The sequence below is a fragment of the Carassius gibelio genome, chromosome B7, assembly GCF_023724105.1.
Source record: "Carassius gibelio isolate Cgi1373 ecotype wild population from Czech Republic chromosome B7, carGib1.2-hapl.c, whole genome shotgun sequence".
NCBI lineage: Eukaryota > Metazoa > Chordata > Actinopteri > Cypriniformes > Cyprinidae > Carassius > Carassius gibelio.
Window position 1 is genome coordinate 28,060,875 of NC_068402.1, and position 20,854 is coordinate 28,081,728.

The 20,854-nt window shown below is 38.2% G+C and overlaps 2 protein-coding genes across 2 annotated transcripts in view; one reads left to right on the plus strand and one right to left on the minus strand.

Annotated features, from left to right (window-relative positions):
* The window catches only part of rbpjb (recombination signal binding protein for immunoglobulin kappa J region b), a 49,960-nt gene extending 37,593 nt beyond the window's left edge, over nt 1-12,367 (plus strand). The window contains exons 3-11 of the mRNA XM_052560608.1: nt 626-721; nt 3,571-3,736; nt 3,868-4,042; nt 4,214-4,351; nt 5,053-5,165; nt 5,452-5,592; nt 6,604-6,759; nt 6,852-6,955; nt 7,943-12,367. Of these exons, the coding sequence (XP_052416568.1) occupies nt 626-721; nt 3,571-3,736; nt 3,868-4,042; nt 4,214-4,351; nt 5,053-5,165; nt 5,452-5,592; nt 6,604-6,759; nt 6,852-6,955; nt 7,943-8,279 (1,426 nt within the window). The 3' untranslated portion in view covers nt 8,280-12,367. The remainder of the gene's footprint in view (nt 1-625; nt 722-3,570; nt 3,737-3,867; nt 4,043-4,213; nt 4,352-5,052; nt 5,166-5,451; nt 5,593-6,603; nt 6,760-6,851; nt 6,956-7,942) is intronic.
* Nucleotides 12,368-12,954: 587 nt separating this feature from the next.
* cckar (cholecystokinin A receptor) lies at nt 12,955-20,575 on the minus strand. The gene is made up of 5 exons (XM_052560612.1): nt 20,020-20,575; nt 19,456-19,707; nt 18,134-18,392; nt 16,924-17,051; nt 12,955-15,512 (listed from the first exon to the last, which is right to left on the minus strand). The coding sequence occupies exons 1-5, from the start codon at nt 20,144-20,146 to the stop codon at nt 14,935-14,937; spliced, it is 1,344 nt and encodes a 447-aa protein (XP_052416572.1). The 5' UTR covers nt 20,147-20,575; the 3' UTR covers nt 12,955-14,934.
* Between the last annotated feature and the right edge of the window lie 279 nt (nt 20,576-20,854).

The window sequence follows — 20,854 nt, forward strand, 5'->3', positions numbered from 1 at the left end:
TCAAAACTTGCGCGGTTAAATGTAACGAGAGGGGCAGGGCCGAGAGCCATGGGAATGGAGTGAGGCAGGTGGAGTAAATGCTAATGAGTGACACCTGCGCCACTCACCAGTCTCGAGTCCCACGGAGGAGCTATCAAAATGATCAAGGATAAAAGGAGGAGTGATGAAAATGAAAGACGTGAGAGGACCAGGCCTGGACTTTATTTTGTGTTTTGGTTCTGTATGTCTGCAAGGGGCTGTCACGTTATTTTCAGTTGTGTTTATTTTATTATTAAAGATTTATTTAAATGTGCACCGGTTCTCGCCGTTAGGGTTAGGGTTAGGGTTAGGGAAGAAGGAGGCGGGAACCGGCAAACAATTAAATAAAACTTTAATTTGCTCTTCCGTGGGCCTCGAGACCAGTGAGTGGTGCAGGTGTCGCGTATTAGCATTTACTCCACCGGCCTCGCTCTGGCCCACGGTTCTCGGCCCCTCCCCTCTCGTGACATTGAATTTCAAAGTTGATTTGTGAAATAAAAAAAAAAAAAGAAATTTTGGATATTAAATTTTTAATTGAGTACTTGGCTATATAATTACTAAAAATTCCTATCGGTCTTATGCGGTTCTTTTGCTTTTGTGATTTCAGAGAAGCCATGCGGAATTACCTGAAGGAACGAGGAGACCAAACCGTGCTCATCCTACACGCTAAAGTTGCACAGAAATCATACGGCAATGAAAAAAGGTAAATGACAACTAAAATTCATGAGATGAAATGTAAATGATTTGTGACCTTTTGGTAAGTGTAAATACTTAACTTTTACCATATTTCTTATTTAATCCCTGGTGGTTGAAATGTGTCTCATTGTTTTTCAGCATCTTACGCCATGAGCATTGCAATTTTAATAAAGTTTCACTTTTAACCCGTGTTCCACTTCTAAGCTCTCTATCTATCTGTTTTTGGGCACAAAAATGTATCCCATGGCTATGTGAAACCCCTTACAAACCTCGTCCATCTCTTCCCTAAGGTGGAGAAATTAGTTTTTTAGGGAAGAATGCAGTAAGATGAAGAGTTAAAGGGACAAGAGAAGGAAAGAACATTTAGGAAGAAAAAAAGGAGTAAGAGAGAAGCTGATAAGAAAAAAAACCAAATAATGAGAGGAAAGAGAAAAGAATTGATTAAGGAGGCGAGGTGATATGAGACAGGGAAGTGAAGGAGAGAAGGTCAGCGGAAAGTGAGACAAGATGATAACTGTAGAGAAACACAGTGTCTGGGGAACTGATGTCGCGGTTACAGCTCGCTCGGCCTCATTTGGCAGAGAGACAGCGCTGTTATTCGTCTACAGCACAGCCAAAACCTGGACACATGTCAAGAGCGACAGAATACCAGATGAGAGCCAGAAAGAACAAAAATGTGTGCTTCGTGAAATCATATACATGTGTTCTGTAATCAGAGATGGTTTATGACTAGGAAGTGTATCATTTAGCTTCAATTGAAAATGAATGTGAAGCACTTGACTTGTGCTTCTTCGCATGTCCTTGTTGTGACCCCGTTGACTTTTAAAACAGCTAATGGTTACTTTTAATGTTGCTAACTCGCCCCAGTGCTACGAACGCAAGTGCTTCATTTAACCATGTGGTTTGTTAAGAAGAGGTGTACTCCTACTTTTAGAACTAACAGTTTGATTTACAGTTTTTGCCTGGCAGACAATAAAACCATGAAATGTCCCAGCAACCACCCTGACAACTGCATAACAATACTTTAACCGTCACCCATGACACCCTGTAAACCACCAAAGACACTGTAGCAACTATACAGCAGTGCCTTGATAACCACCCAGGACACCCTAGGAACGCCCTGGTAAACACCACAGCACCTCTGACCTGACACTATTGCAACGCCCTTAAAACCACCCGGAACACCCTGTTAACCCCATAGCACTGCCCTATGCCCTAATGCATTAAGATGTGACATTGATATGACATTGAAATTACTTCATACATATTAGGTAGATTAAACCAGCACAGTTTTATTCCTATCTTGTCAGTGGCAGATTGATGCAGATCAAACTCCCTAGGCCGGTGGTCCAGTCTAAGACATGATCTTTCACTATTAGGATGTGAAAGTAGACTTCAGACTTGGCTTTTCCTTTTTCATTTCAGAAGCACCAGTATAGAATATGCTAAACGGTACAAATGAGGCCGTCATGTGTTAGGTGAAACATGATTGGGGTTGGGTCTGCCCCCAACTCATGTCTACAGCATGTTTCAGTTTGACTGGATGTGGAACCGCTGTTATTCCCCTTTTATTGCACCAGTTTTCGGATATTAGCTTCAGTTGTGTGTCATGAGTATTCCCCCACCTCATGTCTAGACGAGCATCTCTCCAAGATGAGGTGCAGTGAGCTGATAACGTCACCCACAGAGATCACGGCTTTAATGTCAAGTGCTTCTGCATTCAAGGTCATGCTGATTGATATTGGTTTCGCTCCTGCATCTCTTTGATGATGTAGGTCACAAAAAAGCATGAGATGAGCAAAAATGACATAGCCCTCATACTCTGGTGGGGGATCTGAAATGTGCCTTGTGCTCAGGTTAGCTTAGGATTGGATTTTGTGTGATTTTGACTGTATGGTGGTGGTTTTGTGCGTGTGTCCTGAAAGTGAGAGCTGTAGCAACAGTACACATGTGCTGCCACCTAGTGCTGATCTGAAGGCATCCTGATAGGTCATCTACATTTGATGTGTAATGTACAGTTGCTGTACATTCATTCAGTTTACAGTTGTGTTCATAATTGTATATTTTCTTATTAATGCAAATCTCGCAGAATCTGTTGAAGTTGAATATTTAATATAATTAATGTTTAATGTTATTTATTTTTCTACCTAAATGCTTAAAGATTTGATTGATTCATTCATTCATTAATTCATTAATTTATACATTTATTCTCGCATTCACCAAAGCAGCATTTTATTTGTTTGTTTGTTTTTGTAGCTATGTTTAAATATTAATTCATTCATTTATTCCTGCCCAAGAGCAACATTTCATTTTTTTATTTTTTTTGTTTTAAATATTTATTCATTCTTTTTTTTTCTGCCCAAAATAAACATTTCATTCATTCATTCATCAATTTCTGCCCAAAACAGCATTTTATTCATTTATCCATCCATCCATCCATCCATCCATCCATTTCTGCCGAAAACAGCATTTCATTCATTCTTTCATTAATTCCTGACCAATAGCAGCATTTTATGTATTTGTGATGCGATATTTCAGTTTTTCTTTTTTAATAAATGTGCTAAAATGTCGACAATTATGTGTTTTTCTGTCAATATGTGGTGCTGTGTGTACATTGAGGAAAAATGTTTTACTTACATTATTTTAGCAAATGGCTGCAATATAACAAAGAGTGAAAAATTTAAGGGGGTCTGAATACTTTTCGTACCCATCTGTTATCTGTTATCTGATATCTTAATAAATAAATATATTTTGTCTAAATATATATACTATATTATATAATGTCATGCCGGTGAGTTTTTCATGATCAAGCATCACTGGAATTATGTTCTGAAAATGTGTTTGGTGTTTGTCTAGGTTTTTCTGTCCTCCCCCTTGTGTGTATCTGATGGGCTGTGGATGGAAGAAGAAGAGGGAGCAGATGGAGCGAGACGGCTGTTCTGAGCAGGAGTCTCAGCCCTGCGCCTTCATCGGCATCGGAAACAGTGACCAGGAGATGCAACAGCTAAACTTAGAGGGCAAGGTGATGTGCTCACACACACACACAGATGTGCTGCCAGAATAAAATGACAATGAGTGCACAGTGCCAAAACAATACCATTAGCCTCCCATCATTTTTCTCATGATTACACCAATCTTGCATCCTCCCTGCAGAACTATTGCACAGCCAAAACATTGTACATCTCAGACTCAGACAAACGCAAGCACTTCATGCTTTCGGTGAAGATGTTCTACGGGAACAGCGCAGACATCGGCGTCTTCCTCAGCAAGAGGATCAAGGTCATCTCCAAACCTTCCAAAAAAAAACAGTCCCTCAAAAACGCAGACCGTGAGTATATTCACCACCCACATTACACTTGCTGCATTTACGACCATTTTACAGTTTTTGAGTGAATGACATCCTGCTATCTAAGAGATATGGAAACGGGATAGTAGACAAGGCTTTTGACTCACACCATTGTCTGAAGTCTCTGTGGTTTGTTCTTTCTCCTGTGTGCAGTCTGTATAGCATCAGGAACGAAAGTGGCGTTATTTAACCGACTTCGCTCGCAGACGGTCAGCACACGTTACCTGCACGTAGAAGGAGGGAACTTCCACGCCAGCTCACAGCAGTGGGGAGCTTTCTACATCCACCTCTGTAAGTCACATTTCTTTGTGCACATTTCTGTGGAGTAATGTTGATTGCCAAATTGTTAAAGAACAATTGTTCTCTCTCTCTCTCTCTCTCTCTCTCTCTCTCTCTCTCTCTCTCTCTCTTTCTCTCTCTCTCTCTCTATATATATATATATATATATATATATGGAGAGAGAGAGAGAGTAACATAAGTCTTTTGTGTCTTTACTGTTCCCTTTGATAAATGTATGAATTCATTCTTTCTAACTACAGAGTTTTCAGTGGTGCATGTTTAAGGATAAAGTGGCCTAAAGTTCACTTAGTTTATGTAATGTTTATAAAGAAGTTTATCTGAAATCTTATATAAACCTGAGAGCAGAACCGACTATACAGGTGTGCTCAAGGAAATCTTGTTTACCTTTAACATGTTTCTTAAACAGAACTTGCACTATATTTCAAAGACTCAATACAGTGAATTACAAATATGTGCTTTCAAGGAAAACTGGTTCTTCCTTAGAAACAGCAGCCATGGCAGACTGATCAACTACTCGACTCCTATCTTTAAAAGCAGAAAGCCGGCCAATCAGAGCAGAGCTTGTCATTAGGACAACGTGATTGCCACTGTTGTGTTAAAGGGGTCATATGATGTTGCTTAAAAGAACATTATTTTGTGAATTTGGTGTAATGCAATGCAGGATATGCTTAGTCTTATTAATTCTATTTCAGTGGATGATGAAGAGTCGGAGGGAGAGGAGTTCACTGTGCGAGACGGCTACATTCACTATGGCCAAACCGTCAAACTCGTGTGCTCTGTGACGGGCATGGCTCTTCCTCGACTGGTAAGCCCATGTCAATGTGTCTCTGTTCTTCTGATGATTTTCTCCACATTATCATGTCTCTATTATCAGATGACAGTATATATAATTAACAGACAGTTTATATAATTAAGTCTTTGGGGTGTCACATGATCAGTCACTGTTGTGAAAAAAGCAGTTTGGGTACATGAAGACAGCACAGTTCCGTCATCCTGATATTTATTGTACTTTTACTGACACTCTTATAAACTTCACTTCCTTTTCTTATACTCAAACACACACACACACACACACACACACACACACACAGGTCATCCGTAAGGTGGATAAGCAGACTGCCTTGCTGGATGCAGATGACCCCGTCTCTCAGCTGCATAAGTGTGCCTTTTACCTGAAGGATACGGAGAGGATGTACCTGTGCCTTTCTCAAGAGAGGATCATTCAATTTCAAGTGAGTCGCTCACTGGAACCATGGAGTAAATGCATTTCACTGTGCTAATAAGGGTGTCTTCAGTAATGACCAAAAAGAGAATGTTAGAATGTGTTTTTTTGTTTGTTTGTTTTCCCAGCCTGAGTTATGCAGGTCGTTTAAAGTTGGAAATATGTATTATTTTAACATTACTTGTGTACACGTTTCTTGAAGTATATTGAAAGCACTTTGTAGAATTTTGACATGAGCTCCAAACTAAATATTTGTCCATTGTCAAAGGCTATATAGCGGATTTATTTAAGTTCATTCTCCGTTTTATACCAATGAAAAATTTTAATGAGCACTAGTATTTAAAAGTTTGGGACTTAGGAGGTTTGAAAAAAAGTCTCTTATGTTCATCGAGGCTGCATTCATGTGGTCATTTTAATACAATTTCAAATTAATGCAATTAATGCAAAAACTGTTTTCTATTTTGATACATTTCAAAATGTAATTTATTCCTGTGATGGCAAAGATTAATTTTCAGTGGCCTTTAGTGTCACATGATCCTGAGCTGATCTAGTGCTCAAGAAATATTCCTTATTTTTTGAAAATGTGCGCTGCTCAAGGTTTTTATGGAAACCATTGCAGTTTTCTATTCAGGATTCTTTCATGCTTTCAAATTTATTTTAAATAGAAATCATTTGAAACACAAATGTATTTAATGTAACTTTTAATTAATTAATATTCATATTTATATGTTAAATTAATATTTAATATATGGATTTTATATAGTAATGAATTTACTAGTGAAAGCGTTTTTTTTTTATCTAGTAAGATGATAAATTATTTTAAAACAGTTTCACATCCATTTATGTAAGCAGCCTTCTATGAAGTAGGATGAAGTCATTTTGTCATTATCACAAAATAAACACTCTCAGGGTGATACAAGAATCCTGATTAGTAAGTTATTTTGTGATAATAGCTAGCTGATTGGATATTGTACCTAATATTTTTTCTTTGCAAAATGCTATTTTTCTATTTTGTGTTTAGGCTACTCCATGCCCAAAGGAACCAAATAAGGAGATGATAAATGATGGTGCCTCCTGGACAATCATCAGCACTGATAAAGCAGAATACACCTTCTATGAGGGCATGGGCCCTGTACACACCCCCGTCACACCCGTGCCTGTGGTCGAGAGCTTACAGGTAACACACACACATCTCTTACCTACATCGTTCACTCACAAGTCTCTGCCTGCGGTTGATAACGTGTGCACACTGTATGTGTGTGTGAGCAGTTAAACGGTGGAGGAGACGTAGCAATGCTGGAGCTGACCGGACAGAACTTCACTCCAAATCTGCGGGTGTGGTTCGGTGATGTAGAGGCAGAAACCATGTACAGGTACGGATGTTATTTGAAAAGATATCCATATGGCAAGAGGGAATAGAAATCCAAGAGGTTTTGAAATTCTGTCAATTTATGAACAGATTCATTTATAGTGGGACTTTTAATGAATACAGTTATAAACAGCCATCTCAAGGCCTTTGATACAAATGTTTATAAGCGCGATTCTTTAAAAGGAGTGTGAAATACTTAAATAGTTGTACATCATTATCAAACTGAATTTGCAACTACATGTCTACTAACTAGGGTTAATAGAATAAGTTTGCACATACTTTCAAAGTTTCTGATAGTCAGTATGTTGTATGTTGTGGTCCATAGAAATAAAGTGTTTGAAGATATTAAAGAGAGAGTCTACTAATGCTCTAATGACTGCTAGTTGACGTTGTTAGTAGAATATCTCAAATATTAGTGTCAACATATAATGTATCAATTGCAATTGAATTAAAATGTATTATAGTTGACATTTATATTAAATGCAATTAGATGAATTTGTAAAGTGCCTTTGACCCAGTTAAGTATATCTTTCATATATCAAAATTTATTTTATTGTCTTTGAAATATGGTTAAAGAGAATGTACGGACAAGTGTTTATAGTAAACTGAAATAAATCTTGTAATACCTTGACACTTTTCAAAAAGTGTTCTGTGCTGTGTTAAGAAACAGTCCTTGAAATTAATATTATATAATCTGCAAACTAAAGTACATAAAAAAACCCTTCAGAATGAAGTACATTCAAGTGCACTATATTTTCACAAGGGAGTCCTAAATCCTTCTAAAGCTGTTAAATGCCGCAGTAAATGACATGTTAAGCTTTGACAGGACATAAGTTGGGTGAAGTGCCTCTGTCTAGTAAAACGGAAGTGAACAAGACCCCACACGTATTGTCAAAGAAGGATAAGATATACTTTTATTACTGCTGCCAGTTAAACATATCGCAGGCAGTGACAGACTGAAGTATTAATAGACATGATATTTCCTCTGAAGGTGTGGCGAGAGCATGCTGTGCGTCGTCCCAGACATCTCGGCGTTCCGTGAGGGCTGGCGGTGGGTGCGGCAGCCGGTGCAGGTCCCTGTAACGCTGGTGCGCAGCGACGGGATCATCTATTCCACGACGCTCACGTTCACATACACACCTGAACCCGGTCCCCGTCCACACTGCAGCGCGGCCGGCGCCATCCTCCGAACGGGCAACACCAGCTTGCTCTCCACGACCGGCAACAGCGCGGGAGGGAACGGAGAAACGGCACCCTACGGTCCCAACAGCACGTCAAACGCGGTCACAGCGTCGTCCTCTAATGCAGCCGCGGCCGTGGTGTTATAACACACGCAGCGGCGCTCACAAACTCACAATGTGTGCTAGACGTGAAACAAATTCAACAGACTGCAAAGTGCTGCATATCGAATTTCAACTTCAAATCCCAGAGATGAAAAACAAGGGAGAGATGGGTGAAAAAGGCAAAATTTTTGAGAGCGGTTCTCCTGTGGCCTCTTGTTGTTTTCTCTAAGGAGCCGGTCTGGTGCTAGCAATAGACAATGCCTGAGAGGAAACACCAGCACGGAAGACATGGAGACCAGACCATAGCATTGACACATCAGCCGTGTACAAAACGCGTCGACTGAAAACGATGTTCAGTCTCTTAGGTTTCTTCCTTCCGATTGGGTGAGATGTATCATAGCCTGGGACGGCGAAGCTCTTAGGAAAAGGGTCACATTGAAATTGTGAGATGACAGTTTTTATGGACCACGGATATTGTATAAGCTTTAGTAAAGGTACTTTTTTTTTTTTTCTCTTTTCTCCATACTTTTTTATATCAAACATTATAGTGCGCTTTTGTTACCAAATAGGTTCTATTCCTGTCCTCTGAGCTTTTTCTGTACATAGCTACTTTCGTATACATCTGTCCGTCTAGACTTCTTCAGTTTTGATACTTTGTATTTTGTAAAGCCATTGTTTTGTTTTCCATTCGCTGTAGTCGTTTTCATTTTCCATTTGGAAGAAACTCAGAGGGCCTGTTTTTTTATCCTTCGTTTTTTTATGAAGTCTTTAAAAAGAGAAGAGCTTTAAGCAATGCCTCTGCCTTGCCTGCATTACGATATGCGCTACGCTTCCTTTAAGCATTTCATCGATGTGTCTAGATCTCACTACTAAAGGAACAATGCCGTCTTTCTGTCTTATTTGGGAATTTAGAAACCAGAAAATAGAGGCTTTAGATGCAAACGTGTCTCTTCGATACGGTAGCCATAGTGTAGTTCATTTGTCCTAGAGCACAGTTAGGATCTCACATATCAATGTCAGAAAGATCGCTGTAGACGGACATGAGTTTAGACTCCTACAGTTTTAGTGCCGTTTTATACTGCTTCCTTGCTCAAATACAGTTGTTTGTCTTCCGAAGCATCCATCTGCATTTTGCTCAAATTCGAAACGGTCTCAAAGGTGGACGATTCGGAGACGTGCTCTACTATTAGATGTGGCCTTACTGGAACAAAGGTTCCCCGTTTAGTTCACTCCTTCAAAAGGAGGTGTACAAACGGGACCCGAGGAACCAAGCCTTGCATTTTGAACATTTTACATGCAATTTTGAATATTTCAACTCCCTTAAACTTTCGTTTGGATTTAGAAGATCTAAATGTGTAAGAGATACGAACATACCCAAAGATATAATATTGCATTGTTGTCTCTGTTTTTGGAATATTTGAAGAGTATGTCGGGATCTGTGGCCTCTCGCACACCAAAAGTAGGAAGCTTTACTCCGTTGGTCATTGATGTGTTTATCGTGGCCTTGGTGTCTCACCAACTAGTAGGCTAGTATTAATGACAAAAAAAATTAATAATAATAAAAATAAAAAAAACTAGCTGTAATGAACTCATCAACCAGCACTAATAGTGTTTTGTGACTTTCTTTTTTTTATGTACAGTAATTTAACTTTTGAATTTTATGCGTCCGTTTGTAAAAAAGAAAAACAAAAAAAGAAAGAAAAAGTCGAACCAATCAGCCATTTTTTTTTATTATTTTTGTGTGTGTCTCTGTGTGTGTGTGTGTCTGTGGTTCTTAACTCAGTTATGTCCTTGGTGTTTCTCGTCGAAACGGTTGGGTGTTTAGTGTCCGCGTTTGTCCTTATCTTCTATGTTATTGTCTGGCTAATAAAAGGACATCATGGGACTAGAAACGTGGAAGTAAATGGCCTTTAAGTAAGTGTCTCAAAGCATACAGCAATACTGTATAGGTCACTTTTTGTGTCTTGGTCTGTGGAAATAGCCACTGATTTTTCACCAGCCTGATCCGCCGCATATGTGCTCATGAAGTAGAGTCATCTTTACTTTCTTTTACACTTCGTACTAATTTAATCAGACAACTTTTTGGTAGATGTCTAGATTGGCGTGGCTCCTCCACTGTCTTCCTTGCTTGAGAAATCTGTAGTGTAGTACAAGTAGGCGACCCGTCAAACAAGGCAATACTCCAGCATTGTAGGCCTATAATGTAGTATATTTTGGGAAAAAACTGTAACTTGAATGTTTCTGCAAAAAAAAAAGCAAAAAAAAAAAAAGTTCACTTGTTGCCTCCACTAGCTTTCTTTTCCCCATCTTCAACAGCATCATCTCTCTTTCTTGGATGGCCTCCTTGCAAAAATCTTCCATGAGGTGATTTAACCTGAAGCTCTTGCGCTCGGTTTCCCAGAATTCTTCCATTTGATCATATTCTTACAATTCAGTATCATGTAAGCGCACACTTCCATTTGGAGGAAGATGGCACTGGGCAAAAGCATGGATGCAATTTTTTAATGCTATTTTTCGTTTGTTCATGTTAAACTGTAACTATGCCCACGTTAAGCAGTCCATTTAATTTCTAATATTTGATGTTTTTATTTTATTTTAGTGATTGTCATTGTCAGAGCTTACCATGTAATGTGGTATTGCATTTCTCTACCCTTGATTTGTATAGCTTCATGACCCCAAAAAGAAAAACAAGTGCTTTAAGCCAATGATACAACATCATTGAAACAATTCCTACACAAACGAAAGAAAGCGATTAATTCAGGCTGTTAATCCAGTGTGACTTTATCATTAGCGTAGCACAATAGATCAACATTTCTGAAGCACTCCGTCACTCTGATTGCTGCATCTGTTCCAATTTGTGTTTACATTGTGGATTTGCTCAGTTCTGCCCCTCACTTACTGTGGTGTTCTGCTAAAGTGCATTATGTTGCTCTCTGAACAAACCGACTGACAATCTTGCTGTTTTTTTTATCTGTTTACATGTTTATTTTTGGATTTTTTTTGAAGGTGTTGAGCTTTAGAATGAAGGATTTGTTCTGACCCGAATTGAAATTACATAAGGATGCATTCAAACAAAATCCATAAATTTGTTAACAGTTATAAAAATCAGCTGCAGAGCTTGACTCTGAAATGTTTTGAACTTAACATCTGAGGCATGTATGTAGAGGACACGCACCAAGCCTTAAAAACACATTTAATGGCAATCCGAGTGAACAACTTGTTTCGCTTTTTTTCTTCTTTAAAAATCAGTCAGCTAGTGTCATTTATCTGTTGTTTTATATTTCTTCAATAACTTTGCTCTTCCAAAAACTCCTTATTTTGTGCTTAATGAGCTCTGATCAATGTATAGATGATATGCCAAATGTCTTATACTTACATTTTCATGCACTGTCTGCTTATCAAACATGGCACGAGAGGCAGCTTTTAAGAGATATCTCGGTAGTTCTTGAAAAAAAAAAAAAAGAGGATGGGAAAATGTAGACAAACACTTTCTAGTTCCATACTTCCATAAAAAGTTAATTGGTCATAATTTTTTGTTTTGTTTTGCCTTTTGGACATAAATGTGTAATCAAATGCTTATATCGCTTTTTCTGTTTTCTCATCTGGAGAGTTTTGGTGTGTTGTACTGTGTATCAAGTTCTTATGCCTTTAGGACGGTTTTAGTTCGGTAATTGACCCTCTCTGCTGGTTTTGCACTTAGAGAAAACCAGATTTGTCTAGATTAGTTGTTTACAGAGTGCAACGGTCATTTTTCATGTAAAGCAATCCTGCTGTGCCTGATTTGATGCTCTGTGCTAGGCTTTACATGTGCAGTTTGTCCTTACCCTTCTGAACCTTTCACTTCCCCTTTGTCAGTGTTGCTTTTTTTTATTGCTCCCTCTTTCCTTTCTCCTTCTTGGTCTGTTCTGGTTATAATATTCAAGGTATCAGTATGGTAGCAATCTCAGTCCTTAACGGGCCGCTGATGTTAGGATCATGTGCCCTAATGTGAAACAAGGGGGCAGAAAAAAACAACAAAAAACATTAGTTCTGTTTCGTTTGTCTGTTTGTTTGATTTTGTACATATTGCACCTGCTCAGTTCCACATGTCATTAAATAATAAAACTGCAATATTGGCATAAAAAAAATCGAAATCTCTTGTATATTCCTTTTGTAATACTGCAACTTCTTAAAAGACCCTGAACAGGCTTTTTGCTAACTTTTATGCTTGCCAAAACATTTTTTTTATTATTATTATTTTACGCCCCATTTTATTTAGGTTGCTCAAATGCATTGGAAAGAATTTCTGTTTGTCGGTGTGCCCAAATAGTCAGCCAACTATATTTCCATTTAGCCACCCAAATGTTTTTATTGAGTCATTCCATGTTTTATGTTGTTTCGCAGACTTGATGGCTAATACATGAGATCGGGGTTGCCAGGTTTCCACAACAAAACCCATTGAATTCTGCTCGAATCCAATCAAAACTAGCCCAATTGCGTTTCGAGGGGGTTTCTCCCCATAAAAATTCTTATCACATTAACTGTTCACCAGGTGCCTCCACCACACACTGTAAAACAAAACGAGAAAATCATCAGGTTGCATTTCATACAATGCAGTCCTAAAATATGAATGCATTAGATGATATATGAACTGGCATACGAATGTGAATCTCCTCATGGGTTTGAAACGTTTTCTTCTTTTGGGGTGGTTAAATCTTCTGGATAGACTTCAGACAGTGGATTCAGACTTTACACAGTTTAATGTGTCAATGTCAGTATTATTACAGACATACAGTCAGTGTTAGAGAGCATTTGGACGTGCGTCATCTCAACAGCATTAGGCTACAACATCCTATACAACATTTTATGAATATGCTGTCAACTTCATCTCAATGAAAACAAAATGTGAGTTTGGCATATACAAATATTACAAACAAAATGACTACGTGTCCTGGTGAAAATAGCCCAGATGTCAGAAGCAGCCTTGAGTGGGTTCTTTGAAGTGCACAACAGGTGTGAAAAGTCTCATGCAGTGATAAGGACAGACTCTATGTACAAACAGTGCGGCTGAACCAACACACAAGATAAAGACATCACTGTGTGCTTTCCTAGAAGAAAGCGCTTAATGCTACACATCAACATATGGACATTACACAAGTACCAGTTGGTACATTTCGTACACAGTTTACACCTATTCACATGTTTATCAGGTTATAAGCAAAGAATCCAAAGTGGATTGAAGTATGTGTGTCATATATTTATCAAACAGAACTGACTGTGTAGTTCTTACTAAAGCAGATGTGACAAACAAAATATCAAACATAGGTCAAACATTCACTCAGAACTGACCTCAGCTGTCAGATACTTACACTACCATTCAAACATTTGGGGTGATTAAGATTTTTAGATTTGAAAAAAAAATAATAATAATCATATTTTTATTAAGCAGGGATGCATTACATTGAAAAAGTGACATTTCTACTAGAGCTGCACAATTATGGAGGGCACAATTACGTAATCGTTTAAAGTGGCAATTACTCGTTCAAAGTCCACTTATGTTATTCTGCATGCTTAAGATATGTTTTTTTTTATTATTATTATTTCTAAATGTTATCTTAAGGGTTTTTCCCATTGTTTTTGTTTTAGTATAACATGATAATACCATTCATATTTGAGGCTTAATACTATAGAAAAGCACAGAGTTTTTTTTGTTATTTTTAAATAAAAATATGGCATGCAGTTTCATCAAACAATGGTATAAACATCATTCAATGTAAATTGTAATAATCGTAATTAATAATGGCAATTACAATTTCAAGGGAATAATTGACAATTATGACTTTTGTCATAATCTTGCAGCCCTAATTTCTACTATATATATATATATTTTTCAAATTAATTGTATTCTGTTGACCTTCCTAATCATCAAAGAATTCTGAAAATAATATATATAGGTTTTAAGAAAAAAAAAAAAAAGATTAAGCAGAAAATAACAAAATTACAACATAAGCATACAGAATGATTTCTGAAGGATCATGTGACACTGAAAACAGGAGTAATACTACTTTGTGTTTTTTAAAACACATTAAAATATGGAGCTTTTATTTCAAATGTTAATAAAAGTTGTATATAAGTTATAACTAATATTTCACATTTTACTGTTTTACTGCATTTTTAATTAAATAAATGCAGCATTGGTGAGCATAAGAGGCTTCTTTCAAAAATATAAAAAAATCTTCTCAACCTCAACAACCAGTCTTTTGAATGGTAGTGTATTTAAAGCAATATTAAAATGTTCTCAAAACATCTGGACGATTGCTTTGACAGTGACATACACAAAAATAAAATACCAAGAAAATCAAATGCTTTCCTCTCCTCTCTCTCTCTCTTCTAGGTGAGCCAGGCTTATAAAGTCTCTGTAAGTTTGTAAGTCATAGCTGTGATGAGGACTGGAGGCCACAGTCTTGCTCCATTTGGTTCTGCTGTTTATTTAACAGCGACCTACTAAAATTAAACACTGGGTCCTATCAGGATTTCAGTGCTATTGGCAGTCATTGTCTGCATGCTTGCGCTCTCATTTATCACCAGTGCAGTCTCTCTTTTCCGTTAGCAGTCATTTTACTAAACATTGCAAAGCTTTGAAGTATTTTGACACTGTTCTATACACTTTACTTGTTGCTGGGTTCCTATACTGAAAATGTCAGGGTTAAATGAGCATCAGTTATGCTTGTGCTGAGCCACGGATACTGGTGTCAGTAAGCCTTGTGAGCGTTCCTGAGCTTTGCGTGTTAGCGTCCGCCTTTCCGCTCCCACCAAACAGCGTTCCCAGCCCTCCAGCTCCTCTGGCGCTACGCCGGGTGCTGCTCCTGCTCACTTCATCCACATCATCCCTACAGCAGCTGAATGTGGCCAGCACGCCCTGTCTGAAGCGTTTGTTCATAAAACAGTAGACGATGGGGTTGACGCAGGCCGAGGTGTAGGACAGCAGGTGGATGAAGGATATCGGCGCTCCTGAGAGGAGACGATCGGCTGAACGTCTGTCAAAGGCTCGCCAGGCGTTAACCACGAAGATCGGCGTCCAGCAAAGGAAGAACAGCCCCACGATCACCAGCAGCATGCGGATGACCCGTTTCTTGGCCATGAGGTTTGCTGTGGGGCTATTGCTGCAAACCCTTCTCAGTTTGGATTTGGGGCTTGTGAAGCCCGGCGTCACGGGTTCGGGACGCTTTCTCTTGGAGGGTTGGAGGTAACAGCCATCACCGTCACCATTTTTCAGATTGGGTGTGCCGTATTCCTTCTCTAGTGAACAAAGTGAGAATAAAACATTATCTCTGATTTTCGCATACACAACAATAGAACTACACTCTTAAGAATAAAGGTGCTTAAAGGGTTAGTTCACCCAAAAATGAAAATTCTGTCATTAATGACTCACCCTCATGTTGTTTCAAACCAGTAAGACCTTTGTTCATCTTTGGAACACAAATTAAGATATTTTTGATGAAATCTGAGAGTTGTCTGACCCTGCATAGACAGCGATGCAACTGCAATGTTCCCAAGTCCAGAAACGTTGCAAAGGGATTGGTAAAATAATCAATGTGACATCAGTGGTTCATCCGCATATATATGAAACTACAAGAACAGCCGGATAACGCCGGATAGGATACGCTGTTTCGCAGCATGACGCAGCTGACACCGAATAACATATGCTGTTTACAGGGTGATGCTGAGGAGACACATTTTAAATAAAGTTTTTTTTTTTTTGCGCACAAAAAGTATTCTCATACATTCGTATAACCGCGGATGAACCACTGACGTCACACGGATTATTTTACAGATCTCCTTGCTACATTTCTGAACTTGAGAACATTTCAGTTACATTGCTGTCTATGCAGGGTCAGACAGCTCTCAGATTCCATCAAAAATATCTTCATTTGTGTTTTTTTAATTTTTGGGTGAACTAACCCTTTAAAAAAAGGTTCTTCACAGCGATGCCATAGAAAGACCATTTTTGGTTCCACAAAGAACTATTCAGTCAAAGGTTCTTTAAAGAACCATCTCTTTCTTACCATTTTATTATCTGAAGAACCTTCTTTCGCCACAAAGAATTAAAGGTTCTTTATGGAACCATTTAGACAAAAAGTTTCTTCTATGGTATCGTGAAGCACCTTTATTTTTAAGAGTGTATATATAGTGATCAGTAAACCCAAACTACATCTGAATTTAAAATTATTAATAAATAGATTTTTATATTTATTTATACATGGTAAAACAATATATAAACATGAAAGTTTATATAGCTTTCTGGGATGGTCCTCAGATGGTTCAGGTCATACTTTACAGGGACATACACTGGCTTCAAGTTATATTTAAGATCAATTTTAAAGTACTTTTACTTGTTTATAAATCACTCCATGGCCTAGGACCTAAATACAGTGATTTTTTAAAGATTATTTTAAATTCCTTTTATATAAAGCACTTTGAATTACCATTGTGTGTGAAATGTGCTACATAAATAAACTTGCATTGACTTTGCTTGGTCTCTCATGTGCTCGGAACGCATAATTACGATATTTCTAACTCCAGCTGAAGGGCATTCTGGCTTGTCCTACAAATTGTCATCATGACTAAACAGCTTTATGTAAAAGGCTTTTATATAAAGTGTCCTCATCTGAAGTATAAAGGCCAGTAAGTCTATGATATTTTCCTGTACCTTTGTTTGACTTCCTGTTAGCCATTTCAAATTTGATCCCCCTGTAGAGTTCGAGTGAGGTGAGGCCATAAGCCGTCATCATTATGATCCCAGGCACCAGAAAGAGTATCAGCAAAAGAAAAACATACCTAAAAAAAAAAAAAAAAGCAGAGAGGTCAGTTGCAAAGTCAGACCTGGTTTGAAAGTAAGAGCTGCATATAAGGCCAAGTCTTACAAGTTTGTCATCTAATTCTTTTCTTTACAAGTGGTCATAACTTCAGTTACATAAAGTCAGTCACATAGAGGTTTTGTTTATGCTGCTGGCAACTGCAAGATTTCATCATGATATTTGTGTCTGTTTTCACAGCATTTTTTATAAAAAAATAAAAAAAAATCTAAATGCTGGGTAGCTTTGTAGTTTCACTGGATTATAGTGCATTGATAGGATCGCTTTCATAGTGAAGCTTGAAGGCTATATGACTTTTTTCCTAGATTTTGGCCATTATTTGCAGTCTGGAGGAGTTGACGCTTCTTGCCGAAAGTTAACAGATTTAATAAAAAATCGCATAGTGTACGATGGGCCCAGATTTAGTTTTTAAGTTTTAAACTATGAACATGTTTGCTACTTTGAATTTATTTGAAAACAGCTTGTTTCCATTTGTCATGTGCATGCATATTCCTGGACAAGTGTGCAGTGTGATCCTTAGTTGTTTCGAATATTACAGCCTGATTTTTCATCGGCAAGTGTATGATGCCTCTCAGATTTTAAAAGCCGTGTAGTGTATTTCAGCATTAACATGCACCAACAAACACTGAAGCATGATGATTTCTCAACATTTTTCCTTTTGTGTTCCACAGAAAAGAGGAGTGCAAATAATCCTGTTAGCAAAGGTAATTTTCCCGTAACTGCTCAGAAGTCCACCACTGCTCAGAAGTTTTGCCTTTAATACAAACAGTGTATTACTTCTATTTACACTTCATTGTGTGATTAGCATCTATCACTATTTGCACTTATACACGGTGCAAACAGTATCTAGCACTATTTACACTCAGTAGAAATAACATTGAGCTTTTTTTTTTACAGTTAGTGTAAATAACTGCTGCCGAAAACATAACAGTATACAGGTAACATGAGGGTAAACGATGACAGAATTTATATTCTGCTCCTTATTCCTTTAAACTCCTTATCTTCAAAATTCTAAATAAAAAACACAGTCCTAATAAATCTTACCAGGCCTGCATGACATCACTGGGCCAAACCAAGCGGCACATGTTGCCTGTGCTGTTGTTACTGCGTATGAAAGGCACCAGGGTGCTGCCTATCGGATAAGGCAGCATGAGCAGAAAAGACACGGCCCAAGTGGCTGTGATGACTTTTGCGGCATGGGACTTCGTCTGCCATGTGCGGGACTTAAAGGGGTTGCAGATGGCACTGTAGCGCTCCAGAGAGATGGCCACGAGGTTGAATGTGGAGACACTCACCGAGATACCTGTGTGTTAGGACGCACAGAGCTCAGTTGCACATACAGAAATAAATCTGGCCTTGTTAAAGTATTATGATTCTAAGAAGGTATGCCTCTGTAAACAACAGTAAACACAAAAATGGAATCAGACATGCAAACTTCATAACAAACTAACTGTGATAACAATGGCATGAACTGTTAATAAAGTTAATGGCTGCTGGCACTTTAACGGCGGAACACTGCACACTTTACACCAAGTTAGAGCCCAGCTCCAGCCCTCCTCTGAATAATCAACAGCGCTTGATTGCTTATGAATGCTGACATACCCACACGGTAATAACAACAGGGTACGTAAATGAAGTCAGCTTTATCATGAACAAGTATTACAGAACAGCACAAAACAATCACATAAAACATGCTGATGCATCAAATACAGAGATATCGGGCAGTGCTGTTGTCTGTATTGTTTACACGGCACATATGCAGCATCTGGAAGTGTGCAACCAATCTGGCTAGAAATAGTTTTCAACAAGTCATAAATATGAATTCACAATGGATGTTGCCAAATGGACTTGCAATGTAATGTGAAAAAAAAAGCTGTGGTCTTGCCAATATGATTGAGGCTTATAATACAATAGGAAATGCATTTTAGTACCCAGTGCAAGCTTCACTGTGTTTCGTGGTCTATGCTTTTAGCCCCTTAACGAATAAAAATGAATCTCTAAAGCCACTTTTTTTTTTTTTTTTTTAACCAAATGCAAGAAAAAAAAGTAGCTGGAACATTAGGTATCCTTTGGTTAGGAGACCTTTTATAGTCTGCCTCTCGCAATCAATGTGATCAGATGCCCTTTTTAGGGCATAAAGAAGCTTGTAAGATCAATCAGTGTTATGCAAACATTTCTATACTATGTATCTTGATACTCAAATTTTCTGCAAAAATATTTTATATATATAATTTTTTCCCCCCAGAAATTCGGGTTATCTAAATTTTGTACGGTATGGAGTATGGACACAAAGTGAGAACGAACTCTTGTCAAACACGGAGCTCTTCTAAAGTGAAGTGTGAACTATAAATCTGAAACGGACTCACCCATGAAGTACGTGGCCACTTTACACATGCCGGTGCCGAAGATGAAGTTCTTCATGAGGTTCGGGATGAGAGTGAAGGGCATGCAGAAGACGCACAGCATCAGATCGCTGACGGCCAGAGACAGCAGGAACAGGTTCGTTACCGTCCGCATGCGCCGGTTCCGCAGCAGCACCGTGATGATCAGGCTGTTTCCTACGAAGCTCAGGAGGAAGATGAGCACATACAGCACGATCCGCACCGTCTGGTTCATGTCTGAGAGAAAGGGAGTTTTATTTGACCAGATTAAACAAGCGAACTAAAGTGAACTTTTACTCAGATATGCAAAGTTTTACAAGACCTGTCTAGACTCGTTCACAACTTTTCAGGACAAATGCACATTGTAAAATGTGGTAACCTGTAACTGTTACCTTAAAGAACAATTTTAACAGACATAGCTCATCAAAAATGTTTTGTTGGTAAAAGCTGATTCAGTGATGCTAAATTATTTTTTTTGCTTAAATACAAAATGTTAATTTAACATTTGTTCAGTGCTTAATATGAGCATAAAAGAAAGATGTTCTTTACCTTTTGGCTCGGACGTGGCGTTATTGTCATTTTTGCACTCCGACAAATTCCCGATTCCCAGTCCACATAATATTTTATAAATATCAGTGGAATTGATGAGCATATCGTGAATCGTAAATGTCTCCATGTCTGCTTATTGTTTCTGATGGCTTCTCAGTGTCCTTCGCTATAGCCTATAGAAATATTTCTATCCAAATGAATTTCTCTTCATCTCTTGCAGGTGAAAGAACACCAACATTTGATCTGCCATAATGCCAGAGATCTGCACTCTACATTAAAATGCATCCTTTTATCTGATTTCATTGGTATATGTTCAAGACAAAATGGTAAACAAGTTTGAGATGTGTAAAGAAACATAGAAAAAAAATCAAAATAAAATGGATAGTTAAGTTCATCCAGCCCTGTGTATCATCAAGCGTTCCTGCTCATGTGTTGTGATGTGAAGTAGACTAATGCAGTTGATCAGTGCTGTCTTCCACAGAACACAGACCCCGCCTTCGCTTTCTCACTAGACACCTTCCATGAATAAGGTACACCCCTGTTTTTATACAGTCTACCCCCATCACATTTCCTGAAACATTACAGCATTTTAATTGTTTAAAAATAAATTGTGAACATGCATTTGCTTCCATTTTACAAATTATGCTCTTGGATTCCGCTTTACTATCTTGACTTCATCAGTTTATCCTGAGAGAGATTTTAAGGGCCTTTTAGACTCGTTTACTGACCTCTCCACCGAACAAAGCACTCACACATTTAAACAGCCTGAAAGATGTTTTATAGATCCGGAGAGTGAAGAAGAGAGAGACAAAGGGGTTTGTGAAATAAACACACA

Coding starts and splice junctions, on each gene's coding strand:
- cckar (XM_052560612.1), bottom strand. CDS start 20,146: ATGGAGACATTTACGATTCACGATATGCTCATCAATTCCACTGATATT. Junction 17,052..18,133: donor AGTGATGTCATGCAGGCCTG/GTAAGATTTATT, acceptor TTTTTTTTTTAG/GTATGTTTTTCTTTTGCTGA. Junction 15,513..16,923: donor TAACAGGAAGTCAAACAAAG/GTACAGGAAAAT, acceptor TTTGTTCACTAG/AGAAGGAATACGGCACACCC.